At 41.1% G+C, this 22,554-nt stretch overlaps 1 protein-coding gene across 2 annotated transcripts; it reads right to left on the bottom strand.

The window, feature by feature from the left end:
- Positions 1–267: 267 nt before the first annotated feature.
- Positions 268–11,021, bottom strand: si:ch211-149e23.4 (uncharacterized). Of its 2 annotated transcripts, XM_018665382.2 has the most exons (15): positions 10,869–11,021; positions 8,408–8,738; positions 7,916–8,224; positions 6,154–6,435; positions 5,907–6,063; positions 4,686–4,855; positions 4,297–4,578; positions 3,855–4,157; positions 3,474–3,758; positions 3,173–3,335; positions 2,467–2,627; positions 2,292–2,367; positions 1,070–1,097; positions 760–917; positions 268–413 (listed from the first exon to the last, which is right to left on the bottom strand). In XM_018665382.2, exons 2-14 carry the CDS (start codon positions 8,568–8,570, stop codon positions 768–770), a joined length of 2,529 nt encoding a protein of 842 aa, XP_018520898.1. In that variant the 5' UTR covers positions 8,571–8,738; positions 10,869–11,021; the 3' UTR covers positions 268–413; positions 760–767. The 2 variants fall into 2 exon arrangements, with proteins under 2 accessions (XP_018520898.1, XP_018520897.1); XM_018665381.2 differs by having other exon boundaries at positions 268–917.
- Positions 11,022–22,554: the final 11,533 nt, after the last annotated feature.

Below are 22,554 nucleotides of genomic sequence, written 5' to 3'. Positions count from 1 at the left end.
ATTTTGAACAGTTTCAGGAACACACGTACTTTTTATGCAGTAATAAGAGAGAGGAATTGGTGTGGCACTACATCTTTGATGTTTTTATTTTTAAGAAATCTTTAACCAAAGACACTGTAAAGGCAGAGAGATGATGGCAAATATCTGGGAATAAAACTGAAGTTATTAATGTGGTGACTAAAACCTATTCACTCAGTTGCATACATAATAATTTGCCACAAGAGGGCACTGTGACCAAATGTAGGAAATGAGTTGGGTGTCTGCATCTGGATGGTTTACTGTATGATACTTTATTTATAGAATTACACCTCTTGTCACAGCAGATGTCCTCACTAATTTGGTCAACCGAAGATACCACAAGGGCAGATGGCGTGCAGAGTCACAGCCCAGTTTGTCAGTCACCTCTACTATATCTGGAAATGTGTTTGTTGTGGATCAGTCATATGGTTACAAATTAAAACAGGAGAGTGGATGGAAAATACCTGAGAATACAATGTGCATTTAAAGAAACAGTACAAAATTCAAGTAAAAAGTGCAAAACTAATGCATTTAAAATCATTAATGCCGATCAATTAAAACTAAACACTTGGACTAGAACTGATGTGTCAGTACATAAACGATGGATTCTTCCACCTGAAATGCCACAGTCACATAAAGATAAACTGAGATCATGAACAGTGCTGCAGTACCAGTAAGCCTTCATATCTAGTTTGTGCACAATGTAAAGCTGAACGCTGTATACAAAGCTGTGTAAAGCACCTTTATCTTCACACGGTGCTCTTCACATCAATGACTATGGAGTAGTTGACCACCTGAGCATGTTCCTTACTGTCCTTTTCTGTCACCATTGGCTTCTTCACCTCGGGAGAGCCGGGCTCCTGCATCAGGGCCGTCAAGGCCGAGAGAGACTCTGGCTTCTGAATTTTAGAGAGTGTGCATCAGCAAGAGAAGGGTAGGGGAAAGAGGAAGAGAAGTTGTTGATTTAGGTTCCACATTTGCATAGGGACAGTGAGCAAAACCACAGAAGTCATGGTGAACTTGTAAACATGCCTTTTAGATTTAAACGTACCTTATATTGTGTCCTGCTATTTCTTGAGCTGTAAAACAAAACAAAAAAGGTTGTATTAGTCTTCTGAATAGTCCCTGCAGGGCTGAATATCACCAGTAGAAGGCACTGTGGGGTAATCTGACACATTGAGTTAGTTCGATGAGACAAGCTGCAGGTGCGAATGCATTATGTGAGAGGAATACTGACGGAGACAAGCAGGGACCTGAGTCTTAATCATTGATCTCTGATTTCATAAGCTGCAGCCCGTTTTGTACAATATGACCCCTGTGACATCGAATCAATGAAGACCTGCTGCTGTCAGAGAGTGTCCCTATCACTGGGCGAGAGGGTGTGGGGTGTGGGGTTGGCGTTAGTCCCAAAATAGCTTCTCTCCTGGGGAGTCATGTTTTCTTGTGTACGCTTGTTGTACGCTGTTTGACCGACCTTCCCAAATTAGTCTGACAGGACCCTCCCACCGGAGCAAGGGATAATGGGACAGGGGCTCTGTTGACCAATAGCACCTTGACCAAATGTTCTGACCAGAGAGGCAGGCCTATTGAGGCAGCCTTTGAACCACCGTCATGCTGCACAGTGCAGCTTTATTCACAGTGAGGCCTGACCTTATCCTGACAAACATTCTTGAGAAAGTTCAGATTTGGCATTGAATGTGGAAATGTGGAAACTTCTGCAGGCAGAAACCATAAACAGTTTGAGGATCGTGACAGATATCCCACATCAGTCGTAAAAGACGAGTGACTCACTGATTTTTTCCAGCAGCAATAAGATTAAGAGATCGACTTGTGGATTTTTTTTTTCATTGATGAATGGCAGCTCGAATTTCATTATACTAATAACTTCCGAAGATGTGGACTTTTTGAACCTTTTACCTTTGCTTTTGCAATGTGGCAATCATGATAATGGGCCAACTAACAGCAGTCTGCTGCAGAAATTGCCAGAAGTAACACTGCTAAAAGCCGAGCAGGAAACTGGAAAATAAATCTGTTGTTCACTCTGACAGAGGGAACATTTTCTACCTGTCTACTAGCAGGGTTGCAGTGGTAGCAGCACCTGTCTGCTTTAGCCACAGTTTCCTGTTTATGAATACTGGGGTTTTGGTGACTTTGGTTAACAATCCACACATCCTGTTTGTCTCATATGGTACCAGCAGCGTTGCCCTCATTTTACCCGTCTACACATTACGTGCCGAGCTGCAACCTGTCAGCCGTGGAGGCATTTAACTCACCAGCACACCCAGAGAGTGATGATGAAGATGATGAGGATGGCTGAGGCTGAAGAGATGCAGCCAATGGCTACCATCGCTGCAACACACACACACACAAAGCCACAAATGTCTCAGCAAACCTCATTTTGAAACTGACCACACAATTAATGGAAAATACATCATGGTGGGCACTTACCAAACTGCTTGTCCTCACTCATGACCTCCACTTGAATCTTGATTGTGACCATGTGGTGATAGAAGGATGCACAGCAGATGTACAGGCCTGCATCTTTCTCTGTGACCTGTGACTGGAAGACCATCGCATGCCTCTCCATATGGACGAATGAGCCATCGCTCCTGAAACACAAGTGAAGTGAAGTTATTTGAAGTGGTCTTTATAGGAAAAGTTTGCTGTTTTGGGAAATATTTTTATTTGCTTTAATGCAAAAAACAGTGCAGAGAGGATTGACACCACTCCCCTGCCTGTGCAGTTACTGCACTGTAAGAGATTGTCCTGTGCCAAAGCCCCCATAAAATCAGAACAGAACAAACAAGCCATTTCTGAGCAATTTAGAGGTGAATTTTGCTACCTTTGGACAGAGCCAGGTTAGCCATTTTCCCCTGTTTCCAACCTATATGCTAAGCTAAGCTAACCATGTCCTGGGCTATAGCTTATTTAGAAGACAAACATGTCAAGTCTACTACTCTTTTCAATTCATGTCAAAATTATGCCCTACAGCATTAATGCTAAGCAAACAATCCAGTTTATATATTTCAGGCTTCTAAGTCTTAACTCTGAGTGTATTAGCTCCTTTAAAATGGTGGGAACATTGAATTTTGTGCAGCACACTGTGTGCATAGGTGCTTCCTTGTGATTAGGTGGTAGATAGTAGATACACCACCTCTTACAGTTGAGATCATAGTCTGACACGTTGCCCACAACTTGGAGCAGTATTTTCTGGTTGTGATGATTTTCCTGGAGAGTTAGTCTGTGTATGATGGGTCCACCCCCGTAGCGGCTTTGCAGAGGAGTGGTGTGGTTCAGGACTCTCACAGCGGTGATATCTGCAGAAAAGTCAGTCAAAGCTTGAAGATAAACCTTGTCTCTTTAGATCTCTGAATACATTCATGTGAATTTCTACATGTGGAATAAATGAAGTGAACTTGTGTTTATTTTTGCTTTGTTAATTCTGTTAAACTCACAGTATCTGGGGATACGGACGGTCTTCTTCTCTATGTTCCCATGTTCAGACCGGTACTCACAGGTCAGATCCTGCCCCTCGTGACGGTCCAGAGGAAACTGATAAGTCAGCCTGGCTTTCAGGGCGCGTCCTTCATACTCTGAGTGCAGGGATGTTTGGCCTTTGACATTTTCAGGAAGGACCCAGGCAAGGTTCGTCCCAAAACCCTCCCCTTTGCAGTCACACACTGCCAGCCAGAGATGAGAGTCTCGCTGTCTCGCCACAGAAACACTCAGCAGTGGGGCTTCTGAAAGAAAACAAGGGGTGACAGGAAGGAGATGTGCTGCCATGTGAGGTTGTGTGTGTCACAGACAGAAATATTTCAAAGAAAAAAGTAACGTACTGTGCACAGGAATGTGTATTGTTCTTATCTCTGATGCCTCCAGGCTCGGATGCTCCACCACGCAGGTCAAATTCTGACCAGCATACAAAGAAGACAAGAAGCGCACAGAGCTACGAGCTGAAACCAAACCGTCGGCTCGGACTTCAGGCTCTGACAGAGAACTGTTGATGCTGTTGTCAGTGTTTCCAACATGCCAGGTTATAGCTGCTGCTGAGGCAACACTGTCTACAGAGCAGTCCACCTTTGTGAAAAGCACACTGCCTTTCAACTCTGTACTAGAGTTGATGGTGATGTTAGGTCGAGCTGCATGAGAAAGAGACATTAAACTACAGGAAGTGAGGGGTTTTGTTGGAGAAAAAGATAAGATCTATGGTGAGCTTACACGGCCAAATATGTCCGCTGCTCAGACAGAATTAGCCATCGCTTGATTTGTTGAACATACCGCAAAGGGGGAGTGTTATGCTTCTGTTCTCTGGCTCCTCAAATGCTGGGTGATTTATCACACACTCTGCAGTGAGCTCCCAGGGCGAGCAGGCAGGGAGGAGAAAAACTCCCCTGACAGAGTGGCTTCCATTATGAGAAGTGAAATTGGACCAAGAGACTCCAGACACACCCTCTGGTAGATGCCAGGATACGTTGGCTGCAGGAACAGCATCAGCTGCTGAGCACTCAATCACCCTGTGTCCATCTTTAGTCTGCAAATCAACTCGTATTGTCGGGGGAACTGAGAAGAAAGGCAGAGAGAGAGGGTTCAACATTAATATTACATATGATGTGGAAAAATTCATCATGAAAGATGATGATTACAGACTTGCAATGAGTTGCACCTACCAGGCTGTATAACATGGGGTTGAACTGTGATGTTGATCTGCAGCACTGCTTTAAGATGGAGATAGGAGAAGACACATTCATACAGGCCAGCATGCTGATGCTCCACAGGACCCTGAACTCTGAGGCTACTGCCATCCAGCTCCAAACCCTCAGGCAAGGGCCCATCATCTCTGAGGAGAAACACAAGCAAATACACAAAGAGAGATTCAAGCTTTAGTTTAAATGTTTCACCATTCTTAAAACGTCTCAGGTAAAAATGTAAAATCTTGAATAAATTATCATTTTGACAAGGAAATGTGACAAAATCTGGTTCCTGCTGTCTATCACTTGTGGTTTGGTGCCACCAAATGTGTTACCACATCCTCCACAGGATATGTAGGTAATTTCAGTCTACTGTATATGTAAACAAAAAAAAAAAGTAGTTTCGAAGCTACTTGTTTCTGAAAAAGGAAATCATTGTTTCTAATGCCGTTCCCATTAGAAAAACAACAAAAAAGATAACAAAACTGAAGGAAGAAAAGAAAAAAGAAAAACACAAGTACAGCCAGAGGTAGCCAGATTTTACATCAACCCTGTACAGAGTGGCAAAAATAATGCAACTGAGAATATGATGAATCAAAGAAAAGTTGACTATTGATCAAATCAGTGCATGGCAGCACACTGGAATCAAGACATTACACAAAGCATTCTGTCTCTGCCTCAGAGATTTAATGTTGCACTTCTGTGAAACTGTAGGAATTACAAAAGACAAATGGTCAAAGTCAGAGCAGCTGAAGCCAAACTTCAAGCTTTCTTATGCCACATTCATGTCATATTGCTTGTTCCAGATGTTCCCATTTGTCAATATCATTCCCAATTGAAAACAATGTTGTTGTTTTTTTACTGAAAGCTGTGTTATATCTGACTTAGCACAATTAAGCACAATGCACTGTTCAAATTACAGTCCAGCGTTGTCCCCTGACCATCTTGGGTTGCCCAGTGACTTGTAGAAACATGTAAATCTTTCTCATCATTACATTCCTTCCCACATGAAGAACTGTAAAAGTCTCAATAAAAAACTAAATAAAACCTCAGATAACCCTGATGACATCATTGGGTTATATTTCATACATAAGAAAGCTCCTTTAGAGCAACAGAGTTACTGTTTTCACAGGTTGAGTAGTACTCTCCCTGACAAGTAAACTGAAATTGAGTCCCACTTTAAAACAAAACATTTCTTACTTTTTGCAGGTAACATTGTAACGTGGCACATTCCCAATGACGTCTAGGCCGACAATAATTTCATTCTGTCCTTCCTTTAGCTCTAAAGTTTTAGTGTCTTGGAAGTCGTCATTGTTGATTCCCAACTCTGAGTCCAACAACTGAACACTAGACAAATCTGTAGATGAAAAAGAGCATATGTCTTCTCTGTTACTTCTACCTCATGAGCATCAGCAGGGTTTTTTCAATGTAAAACACTAGTACTCACAAAAAGATGGCAGTGTTTGGACTTGTGACTCGCTGTGTGCAAATTTGGGGTGGTCAAACGAACAGGTGACATTATGGCCCTCATACTCTGTTACAGGGAGGAAGACTGAGAGTGTTTGCATGTCTGAGTCTGAGCTGTCTTCTCTCTGCAGCTCTTCATCGGTGTCCAAAGCCAAGGAGATGTCAGTGTCAGGTCTCCCTCCAGATGAAATGCACGAGACCACCCAGAACTCATTTCCTCCTTGTTGTACCATCTCTACTTTAATGGTCACATTTGGCTTCGCTGCAGAGCAGGAAGAAAGGCGAGAAGAGTTATTCTTTCACAAGGTCTAATGTTTTTTCCAGCAAATTAAAAAGTCAGATAGCAAGTGGCTCAGGGTGTTTTTGTTAAATAGGAAGCTAGGACCGGATGAGCTGAAAGCTAGCTAAACACAGGCCATAAGGGGCTTCTGCTTGGGTTTGGGAGAGTGCTGACTTAGGCTTATCACCTGTCCCATCTGTTGGCCGGGGCTGCAGCTGAGAGCAGATGTCTGGCCCAGCTGTTGTCCAACCAAAACTGAGAGAACCACAGGCTTTAATACAGGGAATCAGCAGAGATCAGAGTCTATTATCAAATACATAAAAGTTGTGGTGTCGTGCAACAGCCAGCCGTCCCTAATGAGTAAGAGAAGTGAGCTAACACCTCATAATAGCTCTGGTGTTGGGGAAGAGTTTGTACAATTAAAGTGAGTTAAAGCACTTTGGCTTCAAAAATTCCATCTGTTAACACCTAAAGTTATGTGTGGATTTAACCACAGCAGTTAGAAAATTACCTAAGCTGCAGTACTTTGGAGGAGTGTGAATGTATCATGGACAAATGAGTTGGTTGGCCTGACTTAATGCTAATGGGATTGCTATCATACAGTCTGCTGCGTGAACATACACTGTATCCATGCAGGGATTTGGACGCTTTGACTGACAACATACTCTATCAAGCACACAGAAATAAACAGTAATGTTAATAGGTGACAAATACCCAAAGAAATGAACTAGTAAACTAACTTATCAAAAATTGATACTTGAAAACTCAAAACCCTGCGGCTTAACTCATACTGAACTGCTTCCGAGGCAAAGCAGGTAATAAGTAGTCTGTGGCCAATAGGGGGTGTTTCAAGAACAATTCCTTTTTTGTGATGAATGTAAACTCTCTCAGTATGGTGGCATGAATAGAGTATTTAAAGGTTGATGACCAAATTGAAATGGTCCTAGTTCCTATTCAATCAAGATTTGTCCTATGCACCTATCACTAATACTTTATGGTGTGCAAGAACTTTGTTGAAGTTGAAATATCTAAAATGGTTTTTCATGACTCAACAGGCTTATGCTTGAGTACATTTTTGTTTTGGCCAAAAATTTGGAGAAATATATCCACCAAAATGGAGAAATCTGATATGATATAATATGATATTATATCACTGTTATTAATTATATACTGTTGCTGCATTATGGTGTTCCTTATGCTCAACACCAGTGAAAAAATGCATTCCCACATGAACGCATTGCACTGTGCATTGTGATTTATGGTCTGTCACCGTGTATGTGGAGCAGAGTGAGAAGCAACGGCCAGTATGAAAACTCAGCAGGAGAAAGTTATTGTTCTGCTCTGAGTTCGTGCTGAGTCATGATACATGATTACAAAACTCTGAGTGGTGATGCAATACAATATATCACCAGATGCGCAAACACAGCAATACCGACACATACAGCTGTAAGTATGAGCGTACCATAAGTTTCCACCCTCACTGTGGTGAGTTTCGGGTTTGGGAGGGTCGGGTGTTGAACCTCACAGGTCACGCTGTCCTCGTCCTGTAGGTGGGTGGGGAAGCGGAGGATGCTGCTCAGGGAGGATGTGCCGTTTGAGAGAGTGGTGTTATTTGCACTCACGGTGAAGGGGTATTCTGAGGCAGGAAGACCATTTGTCAACCAGCTGATCTGAGGCGTGGGCCTACCTCCGATCGCAGAGCATGACACTGACTGGTAGTGAGTGCCGTTTATGGTCTCTGCGTTCACAAGGACCTGTACATCAGGCTCAGCTGTGAATGAATTAACAAGTTAACGTGTCATCCATGCAAGTGTGTCTCGGATTGAAGATGGATCATCTATGACTTTAGTTACAATCAGACTAGTGGTGACATCAGCTTAGCCTCATCAGCTTGATTTCACACACACACAGTGGTGAATAATCAAAAGAATAACACATTATTGCTTTGACTTACCTACTACAGTGACAAATACACTCTCAAAAAATTCCTCCTCCGCCGATTCAAACTGACAGATGTATTCTCCCTCAACATCCACACTGGACACATTCATCTTAACTGAGAGGTTGGTGAGAGAGTCTGGCTCTGAGAAGATGTCATCAGTTACTAAATGGCCCATCTTTTGAAAATCCTGCCAGTGGCTTGGTTCTAGATCTAGAGTTTTTCCGGCGTCTCCAACTGGCGCTCTCAACCTTACTCGTGCCAAGAAATCTACAGCCCAGGTACACAACTTCTCCCAGGACTGCCATGATGTTTTGTGTGATCTCGATAGACTCTTCACCAGGACCTTAGACACAGAATGACACAATCTTCAGTAATAATGAGAGGTCATAAGTTCACCTGCACCGTTCTGAAATTGCAAATACAAGCAAAGCAGAGATGTCTTAAGGGGGAGAAATGTGATTGTTCTTGTTCCTGAGAGGACGGACAGCAGGCTGATAGATGTCCATTGTTGTGCCTGAGAAGGGGGTTTCTGCACATCCTATTGTCTTCCACTGGTTAAGTGAAACTGTGATGGATGAGGCAGACTAACCGGCTCAGTGGTTATGAGGTTGTCAGACATTTTATCATGATTAGAATGTGCCAGTGACTAACCAGTGTGAACGAGATTAAATGACTAGCAGTGCTTTGAGCTAAATGTTAATGTCAGCATGCAAACACAGTCACAATGACAATGTTAACGTGCTGATGTTTAAGCAGCAATGTCAGCAATGCCAATTTCACCATCTTAGTTTAATGTGTTAGCATGCTAACATAGGCTAATTATCTTTAAATGTCAGGTTTGCAGGTGTTTGGTCATAAAACTACAGTGGATCATTTTAAGGAAAATGAAAATACAAAATGTAAATTATTATTGTGTTAGTACGCAGGATAGTCAGGTCATAAAAAAAGTAAACTGGATATTGAAATGCCATACTGATATACTGAAAGGGTATTGTGAAAATTGATTGAATTTTTAAAAACTTCGAGCTGCCTCCCCAAAAATTATATGAGTTTAAATTAAAGATGCAATGACCCCCTAATACTCAAAAGGCTAAAGACAGGAATTGGACTTTGTGGCACACAATGAGACTTTATAAAAAGCTGCCTTGTCCCCTCTGTGTAGATTTAATAGAGGACTCCATTATGTTAATGTAATGAAAACAGTCTAAAAGTTACGCCCTGATCCATACCCAGACACCACGCGACCTCTTCCCTCCACAGTGTCGAGAAATCAGCCGTGATTAGGGGAGGTATCTGAGCAAAGGACATTTAATAGAAGCTGACAGCTTTTAGCACTTGCAGAGAGGACAGTGTGCAGACTCCAATGCATACCAAGTCCCCTTCACTCTGCTTCCTCTGCTGACTTCATCAAAGTGCACTTGAGGACATACTTTGCGCTACCGGTCGGCTGAAGCCAAGAACTTCTATTCAACTATAGACACACAGATGAGTGAAATGATGACAGCTTGCTACTGCACTGCTTCATGGATTAAGTATTGAATATACAGTCATCTGCTGCAGTCAAAAATAGACTATTTGCACGAAGCACTGTTTAAGCTGAAATGCTGTTGGTGTTAGTATACATCACAGCAAATGGAAACAATGGAGAGCCTCCAAAGCCTTTTAAGAGGAAAGGACACAGAGGGAGAGAAATAAATATGCTGTACCAATTCAATTATGACTAGTGGGTTCATAATTCATTTGCTCCTGCAGGTTATTGCCAAAATAAATGTCAGCCAAGCATGGAAAAGACACACCTTAAGGATACAAACTAAGTAATAACTGAGAGGGGAAAAAAAATATCATGCATTCATGCATTCATGCACTGCATCATATTTCCTGAGCCCCAGGGGCTTCTTTTTCTCACCAAACACACACACACAACAACAGCTCTTCCTGCAGACTGGGGATGTGGTAAACAAATAAGAGTTTCAACTTTTGAAAAACTGCTTTTTCACACAGTTATACTTTCATCTCCAGCTGGAAGTCCCAGTGACTCTGCAGAGAGACTGAACATAAAACCAAACAGTAGGATCTCTAAATTAAGTGTAGCCTGCAGAGGGTTTTCCCCTTACACAAAGAAAAAAAAAAAGAATCTTAATGACCCTCATATATTAACTTTAAAAGGCTGTAAAGGAACTAATGTGGTTTTAGATGGCATTGCTGATCAATAGCAATAAACTGACTGCCAGAGTGACAATATTAACATGCAATCAGAAATAAATAACAGAAATAATTATTATTTAGTGTGTTCAAGATGCATCCAGCATGTGCCTTAACTGCCTGTGTACATTTATAATTGGACTAATTCGCTTAGGAAAACAGCAGAACAGTTAAGTGTAAATGCCACAGGTTAAATAAGACCTAAAGGGCCAGTAAAAGAAGCTCATAAACAGCTGACAGTCACAGACGGATTGTAACCCTGCAGACTTACCCAGAATTTCCGTGCAGTGAGCAACACTTAGGATAAGACCCAAAGTCAGCAGCCCTGAGGATCCCATGATGGTGTCATCGAGTGAAATAGAGTTGGATCAACTGATTGAATGCAAGGCATAAGGGTGTTTAAAGTGTGTGTGTGTGTGTGTGTGTGTGTGTGTGTCTGAATGTGTGTAGTCTGTGGTTTATGGTTAGAGGTACACACCCTCTACAGCTGTGTGTGCATGTTCACTGCCACTCATACACCCACATACTATGCGTGTACACACACATAGCAATACCTGTGCGTGAAACCACTTCTCCTTTCTAAGACAATACTGGCCTCCTGTGCATCAGAGTCGCTGCAGATTTGCATGTCATTTCCACTATTCAGGTCTCAGATGCCCAGGGTCTGTTTTCTCAAAGTCCAAGTCACCACACGGGACGTGTCTGTTCAGTTACTCAGTCACCTCATATAGCAGGGCGCCTTGGGAAGTGGTAAAGCCATGCATCATTCATGCCATCCAGTCCCTGCTGGGGCCCACGGAGACTGCCTGTCTCGCTGCTGCTCGTGCCCCGCAGTTTGGGAAATCACTCATTTCTGGGTATTGTTTTATGGCATAATACTCCCCTAATTCACTTTGAGGCTTTGTGTGTTTTTGTCAGTCATATTTATTAGCTGAGCACAATTTTGTCACCCTGCAAAGAAAACTGCCAAAAGACACAAACATGGACAGGAAAAGACGTTTTGCAGGGCTCTGCACTGCACAGCGTTTCAGGACGGTCTGTGTGAATCTGCCATCTTTTGTTTCTCGTTAAAGTTGATCAGCTTTAGTGTTGAGTCATCCACACCACAGGAGTATGGCAGTGAACGAAATAACCTGACAAAATGGAAAAAATAAATTGCTGCCGTCACATTTTGATGGCATGTGGTTTGTAACGGCTTTGTAAACTGTCTGATGTGAAACTGCCAGCCGTAGTGAGAGATTTTGAAGCCTGTGAAAGTGGGTTTTACAACAAAGTAGTTGTCTTTTCCTCTTTCATTCTCTATTTCACACATACACACACTCACTATGGCAGAATCAATCTGCCATAGGACGGCCTAAAGGGGACAAATACCCATTAAACAGCCTTAAAATGCCTTTTTCCATCCACACACTTCCTTTAAGCTGCAGAATATAAAGCCTCAATCGTACCTTTCTTTGCATTCTAAGATGCACTTAAATGTACCTTCAATTCAGGACTGAGACCCCTGAATCATTAATGAAAGAGCCAAGGAAGGAACACGAGCAACATTCAGTGCCTGCCTGTTCAGGATCAAATACAGATGTTTAATCCCTTAAAGTTGCTTGTTCCGTGCACATTTCACCTTTATTGCCATTTGAAAGTCCTTCAAAGAGTTTTAAGTCATTGGTATCTGAGTGTTAATCGAGCCAAGGCATCGTATCTTGGTTTCTTGTTAAGTTTCTCTATTTTGTTTCATAAGACAGACTGAAAAGCAGATCAAGGGGAAAGCAAATTAGGATATTTTGAATCTATATTTACAAACCATAGACATCAGCTTCTGAGCCGCACAGATAGATGAGAGAAGTTTTGGCAGAATGATCTAAGCAAGATTAAAGCTCTTATTACTTCCAGTCTCGCTCTCCGACTTGATTCTGACCAAGGATGATCGTATCTCCGGAAGGTAAAGCACAGTTCAGTTTATTACCGAAATTACACGCAACATTTGAGTTTGAGGGCAAAGACTTGACACAGAGTCGAGTCTATCTCTTAAAACCTGGTGTAATCACATGAACATGGAGCTGGAGGTAATTTTTCCTGCTAATTAAATTACCTGAAGTGGTTATTCCCTGAAGGTACAGGCGGAGGTGGAGTGGTGTTTGGAGTAGGAGTCTGGAATATTTAAGTCTTTTCCGGGTGTGCCCTACTGTCTGTGAGCTAATGTATTTTACTGACGATGAATTGTTAACATTTCGCAGACAAGGTATTTATAGATTTCACAGATGTACAACTGGCATCCTGTTCACTGTGCTGTCTTTCTCTTTATCGCTTCCTCTATAGACAAGTGGAAATTCAACTGGAAAAAGGTAGTTGGTGATCAGCCAGTAATAATGTGTGCGCAGTAAAGCACTGGCAAACCTGCCTGTGAGAGGTTTGTGTGTTAACCTACTTTACTCTGTGGAACCTTATCATCACTTTCTTCAGAGGAGGAAGAATCACTGATCATCTGCACCATCTCTTCCTGCTGTTTTTCATTCACAGCTGAATTATCACCAAACCCTGCAGCCCTCCTACACACACACACACACACACACACACACACATATAAAGGCGCTTGAAGAGATTCCACACTGTCACAAAACTTGATGGATGCACCACTATCAGTCTGAGTCACACCAGAATTGGCCTGTGACACTGCTGGCATTTGTGTACAAAGAGAAGTTTTACAAAAATAAATAAAGAAATATCAGCACCATCTCACGCACCTCTCTCTGGGCTATATATCTTCAAGTACAATCTAACAGCACTCACGTTTGTGAAGACATGTGTGGTCTGCAAGGACAGAGAGAATGGACAAAGAGTCTGGTTGGCAAGGCCTGTCTTTGCAAAGCACAAATAAGGATGAACTAAAGAGCGATGTATATATACAAGCATACGTGAACTAGTTTGATATTAATTCTAAACATGAATGTACAACCAGCAGCCAGTTAACTTAGCTTAGTGGAAATTTCAAGTTGAAAATTCTTCATTTCAAGTTCAATGGCAAGCAGCATCAGCAGAGCTTAATTGGATACATAAATGAAACAGAAGAGTAGGAGGTTAGAAATTTGGAAATGGAAATGGAAATGGAACAGTATATTCCAGTGTTGGTTAGCTAGTCCTGCTAAGCTAAGCTAACTGCCTGCTAGAAATGGTTTCTTATTTACTATGTGGTGTTATCATGTAATGCTCACCAAGAAGGCAATTAGACATATTTCCCTCAATCTCAAATATACCTTTACATCCTGGCTTTTGTTTAGAAATTCTTATGTAGTACTGAGACTTGTGGTGGTGGAGCTAATTTTCAAGAACTTTATATCTTGTTGAGTTGTTTGACAATGCATTATATTTTCTGATCAGTAAAAATCAGTAGTCTTCAAAGTAATTAGTCAAAAATGTATTTTGCTTTTTCTTTGATCATCTTCTTCCATTTCAGCAACATTAGTTTGTAAGTCTCCTAATGTAGTGTATATGAAAAGTGGTTCACTAAGGTTTGATTGATTGATGGGCTGGTAATACTTTATGTGCACAAACAAGTGCTGTGAGGTGCACACCAATGCTGAGGAGGTGCTCACCACAGAAAAGCAGCTGCAAGATTTTGACCACAAAGCAATAAACACTTTAAAAACAAAAAAGAGCCACATTTGAACAAGATTCTTCAGAAGTCTGCTATATTTTAAACAAAAGTTCTATTCCACCTATAAGGGATATCACAATTTCAGTTCATTCACAATACATCTTGACCTTGTTTTTAAGAGCACATAATGGCTACTGATGCATTTTATCAGCTCCTATAAAACATTATACATCCATAATGAATCATAATCATCTCATGAATGTTTATGAGTTGTTGTCCGACAACCTTCTAAAGTCACATTACTTTTAAGGCTTTTCAAATCCATCATTCAACAGCATGACATTACCCAGAGATGGAAACTTAAAATTTCACTTAGCACACTGTGATACATTGTGATTCTTGATGAATCGTCATTTCGTATCAGCACCTTGTTATGTGTTCATAGAGTACGGTGACTCATACTGAAATACTGGTTCTCGTGTTTCGGAAACATCCGAAATGTCATTAAATACATTCATGCCTGCACTTCTTGTGATGCAGCACAGAGCAGTAAGTTTAATGCAACTGCCAGCATGTTGAGTGAGTAAAAATTGAATGAATGCTCCTTTATCATGATAGAAAGCTTTCAAATGACAAACACAACTGCTATTGAAGCTTCTATAGTATTTTTTCTCCATGAGTCATAACAACTATGATCAATCGCTTCTTCTTCTTTGATGCTCTTTAACGGTTGAGGAGGCCAGGATGCTGAGTGCTTAATGGTTATTTAGTTGGAGGAAATTACTCAAACAGAGATGTGGCAGTCCTGAAGATGATGCATCTGATGTTCAGGTCATGAGCCATTTATGTACTTCAACAGTTGAGGTCGTACTGCTGAGTGCTTAATGGTTATTTAGTTGATGGAAATTACTCAAACACACTCAAGAGGAGTGGAGAGGCAAATCTGGTCATTACAGTAAGTAGTGGATTGAGCATGAAGGAGAGTTTGTGATAAATGATACTGCTTTGAAATACTTTTCAAGGAAGTACAGGCCTTTGTTTTCTCAGACAAAAATCAAAAGACTAACCCATGGTGTCCCGCCAGCTGAACCCGAAGCTTTGGTGGCTCATGTGTGGATGGGAGGATTAGTCTCGTTCCAGGGGTGAAAAAGCGAGCTGCTGGCAGACCATCAAGTGAGAATGTAAGTGAAATAGACAGCAGATGGTTCTGGTGCGTGCACCGGTTGTTTGGGACATGCTGAGCATGGCTGGGCCTGTACACCCCTCCAGACCTGGCACCCGTCCTGGCCTCCCCCACCACAGGACTCTTCGACCAGCAGGCTGTGATTCTGTGCTGATGCAACCTGTGCATCTCCCAACAGGGGAGGAGGCGAGTTACTGAGGCTCATCAAAGGAAATGATGCCATTTATTAGAAGGAAAAAAAGTCTTCATAAGGCAGAAAATCAAGATCTCTAGTGAGAAGTTCTGTGTCATTTTTCTGTCACACAACCAATTAAGGGAGTGACATTTAAATTGTGTGCACTTATTTTTGTTTTGATACACAAACCACAACGCGTTGTTGCTGCAGAACCGAGAGGCCACACCTCAGTAACCACTTCCAATAGCGGGCTTGGGGGAAAAGGTCAATCAATGGTTGCTTTAGAGCATTTTGACAACAACTTGGATGACACAATCATGAACTTTTATTTGACTCTCAGGGCCTTGGTCAGTGAAACTTAGTGGCTCCATAGTCATGAGTTCAGGGAAATAGCAGATGTTCAATGATTTTTAGAGTGAAGATTGATTGAAAGTACATCAACACAACTGTCCGTGACAGGGAAAGTTTTCTCAGGATGTTCTGTAAAGTGTTGATACTAGACTGAACAGAGGCTCGGAGGGTTAAGAACATATTGATGAAACTAAAGTAGACACTGTAGCTCAATAGTCACATTCTGGTTTAAGATGCATACCACCCAACCGCAACATCCCTGGAATAAATCTGACAGGAAACCTTTGTTGCATTTGATCCTCTTCTGTCATGTTTTCTGTCTCCCTCTGCACTGTTCATCATTGAATAAGGAGAAATATGCCCAAAATATAATGTTAAAGCTGCACTGATCAGTTTATATTAGCTGTGGGTAAAATTACTATATGTAATGATAAAGGAGGTCACTGTGAGAACCTCACAGAACATCATTACCTGACTCTGCAGTTCCAGGTGGGTTTAAGGAGCATTTTTGCATCTTTCGGTTCAATGTTTTGGTTGTGTGGCCGACAGCTTCACTACCATATATCAACATAAAGCTTTGCTAAAAACCACTTTATAACAGCGAGGCAGAGTTTCACAAAATGCAGCAGCTGAAGAACCAGACATTTTCCTCAGTGGTTGGTAGAGACCAAAACGTAGCTAAAAAGGGAATGATATTGGAATTGCATTTACCAGGTGGCCAGAAACAGGACACCAAATGAATGATGAAATGTTGCTGCACTGGATGTATATGGGGTGGATGGATGTTAATACATCTTTAAAACACTTGCAGACTCACCTAATTGTTTTTTGAATCCACAAAACCTCAAGGATTCTTCAACTGCTTCACTGAACAATATTAGCTGTGTTGTTGACTGATCTTATTGCTTACAGTAGCTTTCATACATACATAATAACAATACGTTGAAGATCAACATGTTCATGCACATGAATGTTACGGTTGAGAAAGGACTGTGAAAAAACAAAAAAGTGTATAATATCTTTTACCTGACAGCATAGCCATTTCCTAGCAGCATGTTTTATACTGTGCAATGTTAAACAAAACCATAACTTTCAGTGAGATTTGTGCGCTACAGATGTGTTCGTGACAAAATTACACAAGCTCTACTGTGGGAGATGAAATATTGCCTATTGCCGTTTGGAGATGCCTACTGTAGGAGGTATTAAATGAGTTAAAGATGTTGCGTTCATTGACAGCAAGCTCTTAATTAAAGCAGTGTGGGATAATGAGAGTTCACCTCCTCTCAGGCATGCACTGCACTAAACTCAGCTGACACAACAGAAAATTCACATGCAACCTTAGACCCAGGGGACAAATTACTCTGGCACCCGCCAGGCAGGGACTGTGCAGGAAGGCGAGCAGAGAATCAATACAGCTTTATAGACCTGAATCATGCCTAAATGTACATTCTTCGCTCTGCTACTTTCATTCATCTTTATGTCTTATGGCTGTTCAGCGGAGGAGACAGGCGACACTCAAACACACATGCTGTGATGGAGATTATTACATTTTCCCTCTCCATTAGTTGATGCGATGCCTCTATTTTGACTGGTGGATCTGGTTTTGTGGTTAAGACGCGTCCATTCCACATTCCTCTGTAGAGTCTCAGGTTACAAATGTAAAAGACAAAGACTACTTGATGTCATGTTTGTGCAACAGGACTGTGTTTTGAATTCCAGCTAAACAAAATTCATGGCTGCCACCTATGGGCAGAAATGATAACTGATAAGAGTTTTGATGCACATAGCACTAATATGTCTTATGATAATGAAACAAAATCAATAGACATTAATTTATATGAAACCGATATAAAACATCCCAGATGGATGAAGAAGGGATGTTTTTGTAGAAGAAATATGCAGGAAAATGCACTGTTTCCTCCAGTATTCCCCATTCCTCTCCAAGACATACAGCACTTTGTCATCCTTGCTAGGACAAAGTACTTTACAATTTGCTTCTCATTCACCCATTCAATATGTGGGGTTCAATATCTTACTCAAGGACACTTTGACATGTTAAATCAATAAGTACATTTATTCTAGCATGGTACCTTCTACTTTGCCACATTTATGTGATAGCTGCTAATTACTCTGCAGATTCAGATTATCAACACAAAATATAATTAACAAATAAATGGTGATGTATTATTGTAGATTAAGCTTAAGCAGTATGTGAAGTACAATTAGCACTATGCATCATTCAGCTGCAACATTAAAGTGATATATACATTACTGCTCCCATAATTATAATCCAATTATATAATACACATTATTATAATCTGTGATTCTGCATAGTGAGTGCTTTTACTTGAGTAAAAAATAAAAAATGAAAATAAAAATCAGAGTAGACCTTCAGTCACTGCCCATTGATAAATAGATGCACCACAGCCACCACTTTCTGAAGGGCAGTGTCACCTCGCTCTAGAGTTCACATTGTTGGTGTCATTGATCAGATCAAATCAAAGTGGACTGCAATGCTCACTTCGCTCCCACATAGTCACCAACAAACTCACCACACTACCTACAGCACTGGAAGCTTCACTCTGAGCACTTTTCAATCTTGATTTTTGGTGTTTGACTTAAAATTTACTGAGTGTCAGAAGTGTTAAACCCACATCCTCAGATGTTCTAGGAACAGTACTTGAACAAACTACGCTATTTGATCAAGACACGTGAGCTCCATTTCTTCAGAGTCTGTAAGCCTTTCATCTGGGTGCAGTTCAAGGAAAGCAACGCAGAGGAATCAAACAGGTGTAACTTACAAGACAAAGTTTTTTGCAAGTAGAATAAAGAGGAAACAAACAAAGACAGTGTGCTGGCTAGAAGAAGAAGAGAAAAAGAAGAGGGAGGGGGGAGGAGGGAAGGAAGGGACGGAGGGAGGGAGGGAGGGGAGGGAGAGAGAGAAGAGAGAGACCTGGCAGGGCTTTTAAAGGCAGGCCATCAGGTGTCAAGAATTACATGATGATTAAAGGAGGCGTTCCAGAGTACCTGCTAGACAGGAATTAGTGCAGCTTACAGAGTACAGTGATAGACTTCAAAACTGAACCCACAATCTGAGATACCCCCCCCATTTTTTATATTACTCCATTTTTATCAGTTAATGATGAACATTAACTGAAGCTGTCTGACCCGTGCATGATTTTATATGCTGCACTGCTACCACGTGATGGATAACTGCATGAATAAACAAGCAGGTGTTTCTGATAAAGTGCTCAGTGAGTGTATGTCAGCCTCAGGACCTGCAGTAAACGTTGAAGTCCAACACCAGCAGTAAACATTCAAAGGCTCTGGGAAATAAGAATTGTCAGTTGTCTGGCCAAATAGCCAGTGGTGTTAGAGGACTGCTTGAAAAATCTGAGGCAGTGCTGAGTATGAACTTTTAACACTAAAACAAGTGCAGGTCCCCTCATGGCTAAAATGGAAAAAACGTCACCAGAGGGTTTTCAGACATAATTATAGCATGATTTCAGCCATGACCAACAATGCACCTGCAAAATGTCTCCCTGTAGAATCGCAGGTCCACTGTTGGTGAGTAATGTGTAATGATGGTCAGAACCATTGCTTGATATGCAAGCGCACACAGGGAGGACGGGGGCCCTCAGAAATCCCTGTGGCGCCTCTTGTGTATGCAATGACTATTCAACCAGTGCATTCCTGAACCACACTGTACCCTAGGTCTTCCCATGTTAACACAAGTTTGAACACAATGACAATAGAATCAAAAGCCTCTAAAAGGCGAAACTACTGTTTTTAATAAACACTGTATCAAACAAGACTTTCCAGCCAGGAGGTGTCCTCTGTGTCCCTGAGTGACTGCTTCCTTTGCATCTGCCAGTAACACACGGCCTGACCTTCATCTACCTACCCTGACTCAGCATTTGCTACTTAATGTTAAGTGATTATGCTGCTGGTGACGCCCAGTGGGTGTGAGAAGCATTTGTCAAGGATCCGGTTCAACATCCTCTTAAACACATTTTTGAACCCTCCAGCCCGAGGCCATAAATCCCAACTGCCTGGACTCACTGATCAGAGACTAATTGATTCCTGTAATGGTTGAAAGTTAATGATGAGCAATGAGTTTTGCCATTTATGTTTATTGTAAAACATAAAGTCCAAATTAATGGTTTACTGTTGCAACTTAAACGTATAGTACATCGGTAGACTTTCCATTCACATATTCTGTTAATCAAGAAAAAGTTTTAAAACTCTGATGTACAGAAACATTAGATGGACACATCCTGAAAGCTGTCAAGAAAAAAATAAAGGCCATCATCGTAAAATAAAGTTGAATAACTCATTGAGATGTCACCAAAAACAAGCAGTGGAATCGCATCAGAAATAAGTAGTAGCAGTGCAATTACAGCCACTAAATTCCTTACATGGAGTTATTCTCCTCGGTTACATGGCTTAATACATCATGCATTTAGATTACCTTACAAGACCTGCTGTTCTTGCCTATAATTAGATTTTGTTCATGACAAGATGAGAGGGTCATTTTAGTTCAAAAACTCAAATGCAGACTATATGATCCAGGAGGTAAGGTTAATACATGAGGGTCAGGTTTCAGTGACTCAGACTGCAGGGTATGAAATGGATCTGTATTAAGGAAACTGAAATCATCAATAGGTTTCACATTTTCTGTATTGAGTGGCAGCATTGAGTTTTGAGACACTGCTGCACAGATTCAGATAGGAATTCGAGTTGAGTTTCATCAGTGGGGATGAAATAGCTGCTGGATGGATTGCAATGAAATTTTGTGCAGAAATTCATGTTTCTCAAATGATGAATCTTGCTGACTTGGAGATCCTCACACTTTTCCTCTAGCGCCACCATGAGGTCAACAGAACCAACAACTGTTGGATATATTTCTGTGTCATTTGATACCGAGATCATGTTCCCTTCAGGAAGAATTTTACTTATCTTTCATCAAAAATTTGTTCATTACTTAGGTTTATGAACAAATACATGCAAATCTAATGACTTTAGCATCAGACTGCTCAGCACCAAACAGCAGACAAACACAGTTTGTCACAGCTGATATAAGACTTAAAATAGTCAATAGCCTTTGACTGAAACTATCTTATTAATATCCATTCGGTCTTGTTTTCACCTTTACAAAACTGCATGAAAGTAGAGGACAGTGCATACGGCACTTGTTTGCTCTGAAAAGTTGACCAAAACCAACTGTGAAATAATGTTCAAACCCAGAGACACACTTTCCGCACAAAGCTGCAACTCCTTCGCCAACGTAAACACAGCCTGACCAGACTGCAGTGACCTCTGTCCCCGCTGATGTCTCGATTTGGTTGGAGTGCATTCCTCCATTATAACACGTCTGACTCTCTATTAGCCAGGGGAGAGTACTCTCTCCCTGTGTAATTATAAACAGGGAGAGAGTATTCTCTCCTGGCTAATAGCTGTTTAATGACATCTCACATTTTGGAGGAGGAAAAGGCTCTAAACCTCTATTTTGAGATTTACATTCCACTTAATAATATTGAGGGGGGTTCGGACATTTTTGTGAGTAAGTTGGTCTGACTGGAGCCAGACACAGGGGCCAGACAGTTTTATTGCATTGTGGGATTACTAGCTGGCTGAAATGAAAGTGTATTGTCACGGCTACCAGACCCCTGATCCTCGTGGCTGCTGAAGGGCCAATACATGACCTCTAAAGGTAACACAGCCTGGGGAGAGTTTTAAACAAGAACAAACACGTACCTCAGCCAAAAGAAGAATGCCCCGTGACATTTGTTCTGGTATCACCACAGGAGATGCCCGGATATTCAGCTAATTAGAAAAGAAAAGAGCTCTGACTGAGCAGAATGATGTAGACCTTAAATCAGGTGAGCTTTTGTTTAATTCACAATGAAACTATTCTCGTAAACCTGACTAAAAAAATACCAAATAACATAGAAATGTAGGTGTTTTTTTATTTAACCTTTATTTATAGGACATCTCTTGAGATACATTGTCTATTTTACAACAGAGACATGGCCAAAACAGCAGCATAGAGAGGTTAATACACATTCACATGGGAGAGAGGCATGACTATAAAACAGTAGAATTACTCATGAAACATTATTTGAATGTTTTTAAATGCCTGAGACGTCATCTTACAAGTAGACAAAAATGACTTCAAAGACAAAAAGATACGTGAGATTCTCCCTTTGTATTTTAGTGACGTCCTTTAAGTTATTAAGTTATTAAAAACACATTGATGGATGGTACAGACAGATCAAGTCTGTGCTAAAACAGAGCTGTTGCCAGGATTTTCCTCCACGACACATATCAGATATTTTTTCAAATAACATATTTTACATAGTCAGTTAATCTTTGATGAATTATATTTTCTGTAAAAGGTTGCGTTACACTTGAACCTAACATGGCTGACACACTGATTCATAGCTTTTTCCACATTGCCAGGAATAAAACTCTGGCTCAATTCTTCTTATTCATTTTGGTTATGTTATTCAGGTGTGTAGAGGGCTTTACAAAACCTCCAGGTCTAGTGACACATATACAGTGTCACTGTAATCTTAAACAGATAAAATGTTGGACTTTTCTCTCTTTTTCTTTTCTTGCAGCAAAAAGAAAGCATTTCTTAGAATTACAATAAA

The sequence above is a fragment of the Lates calcarifer genome, linkage group LG21 (assembly GCF_001640805.2).
Source record: "Lates calcarifer isolate ASB-BC8 linkage group LG21, TLL_Latcal_v3, whole genome shotgun sequence".
Classification (NCBI taxonomy): Eukaryota; Metazoa; Chordata; class Actinopteri; family Centropomidae; genus Lates; species Lates calcarifer.
This window is presented reverse-complemented; position numbering and strand designations above follow the sequence as displayed.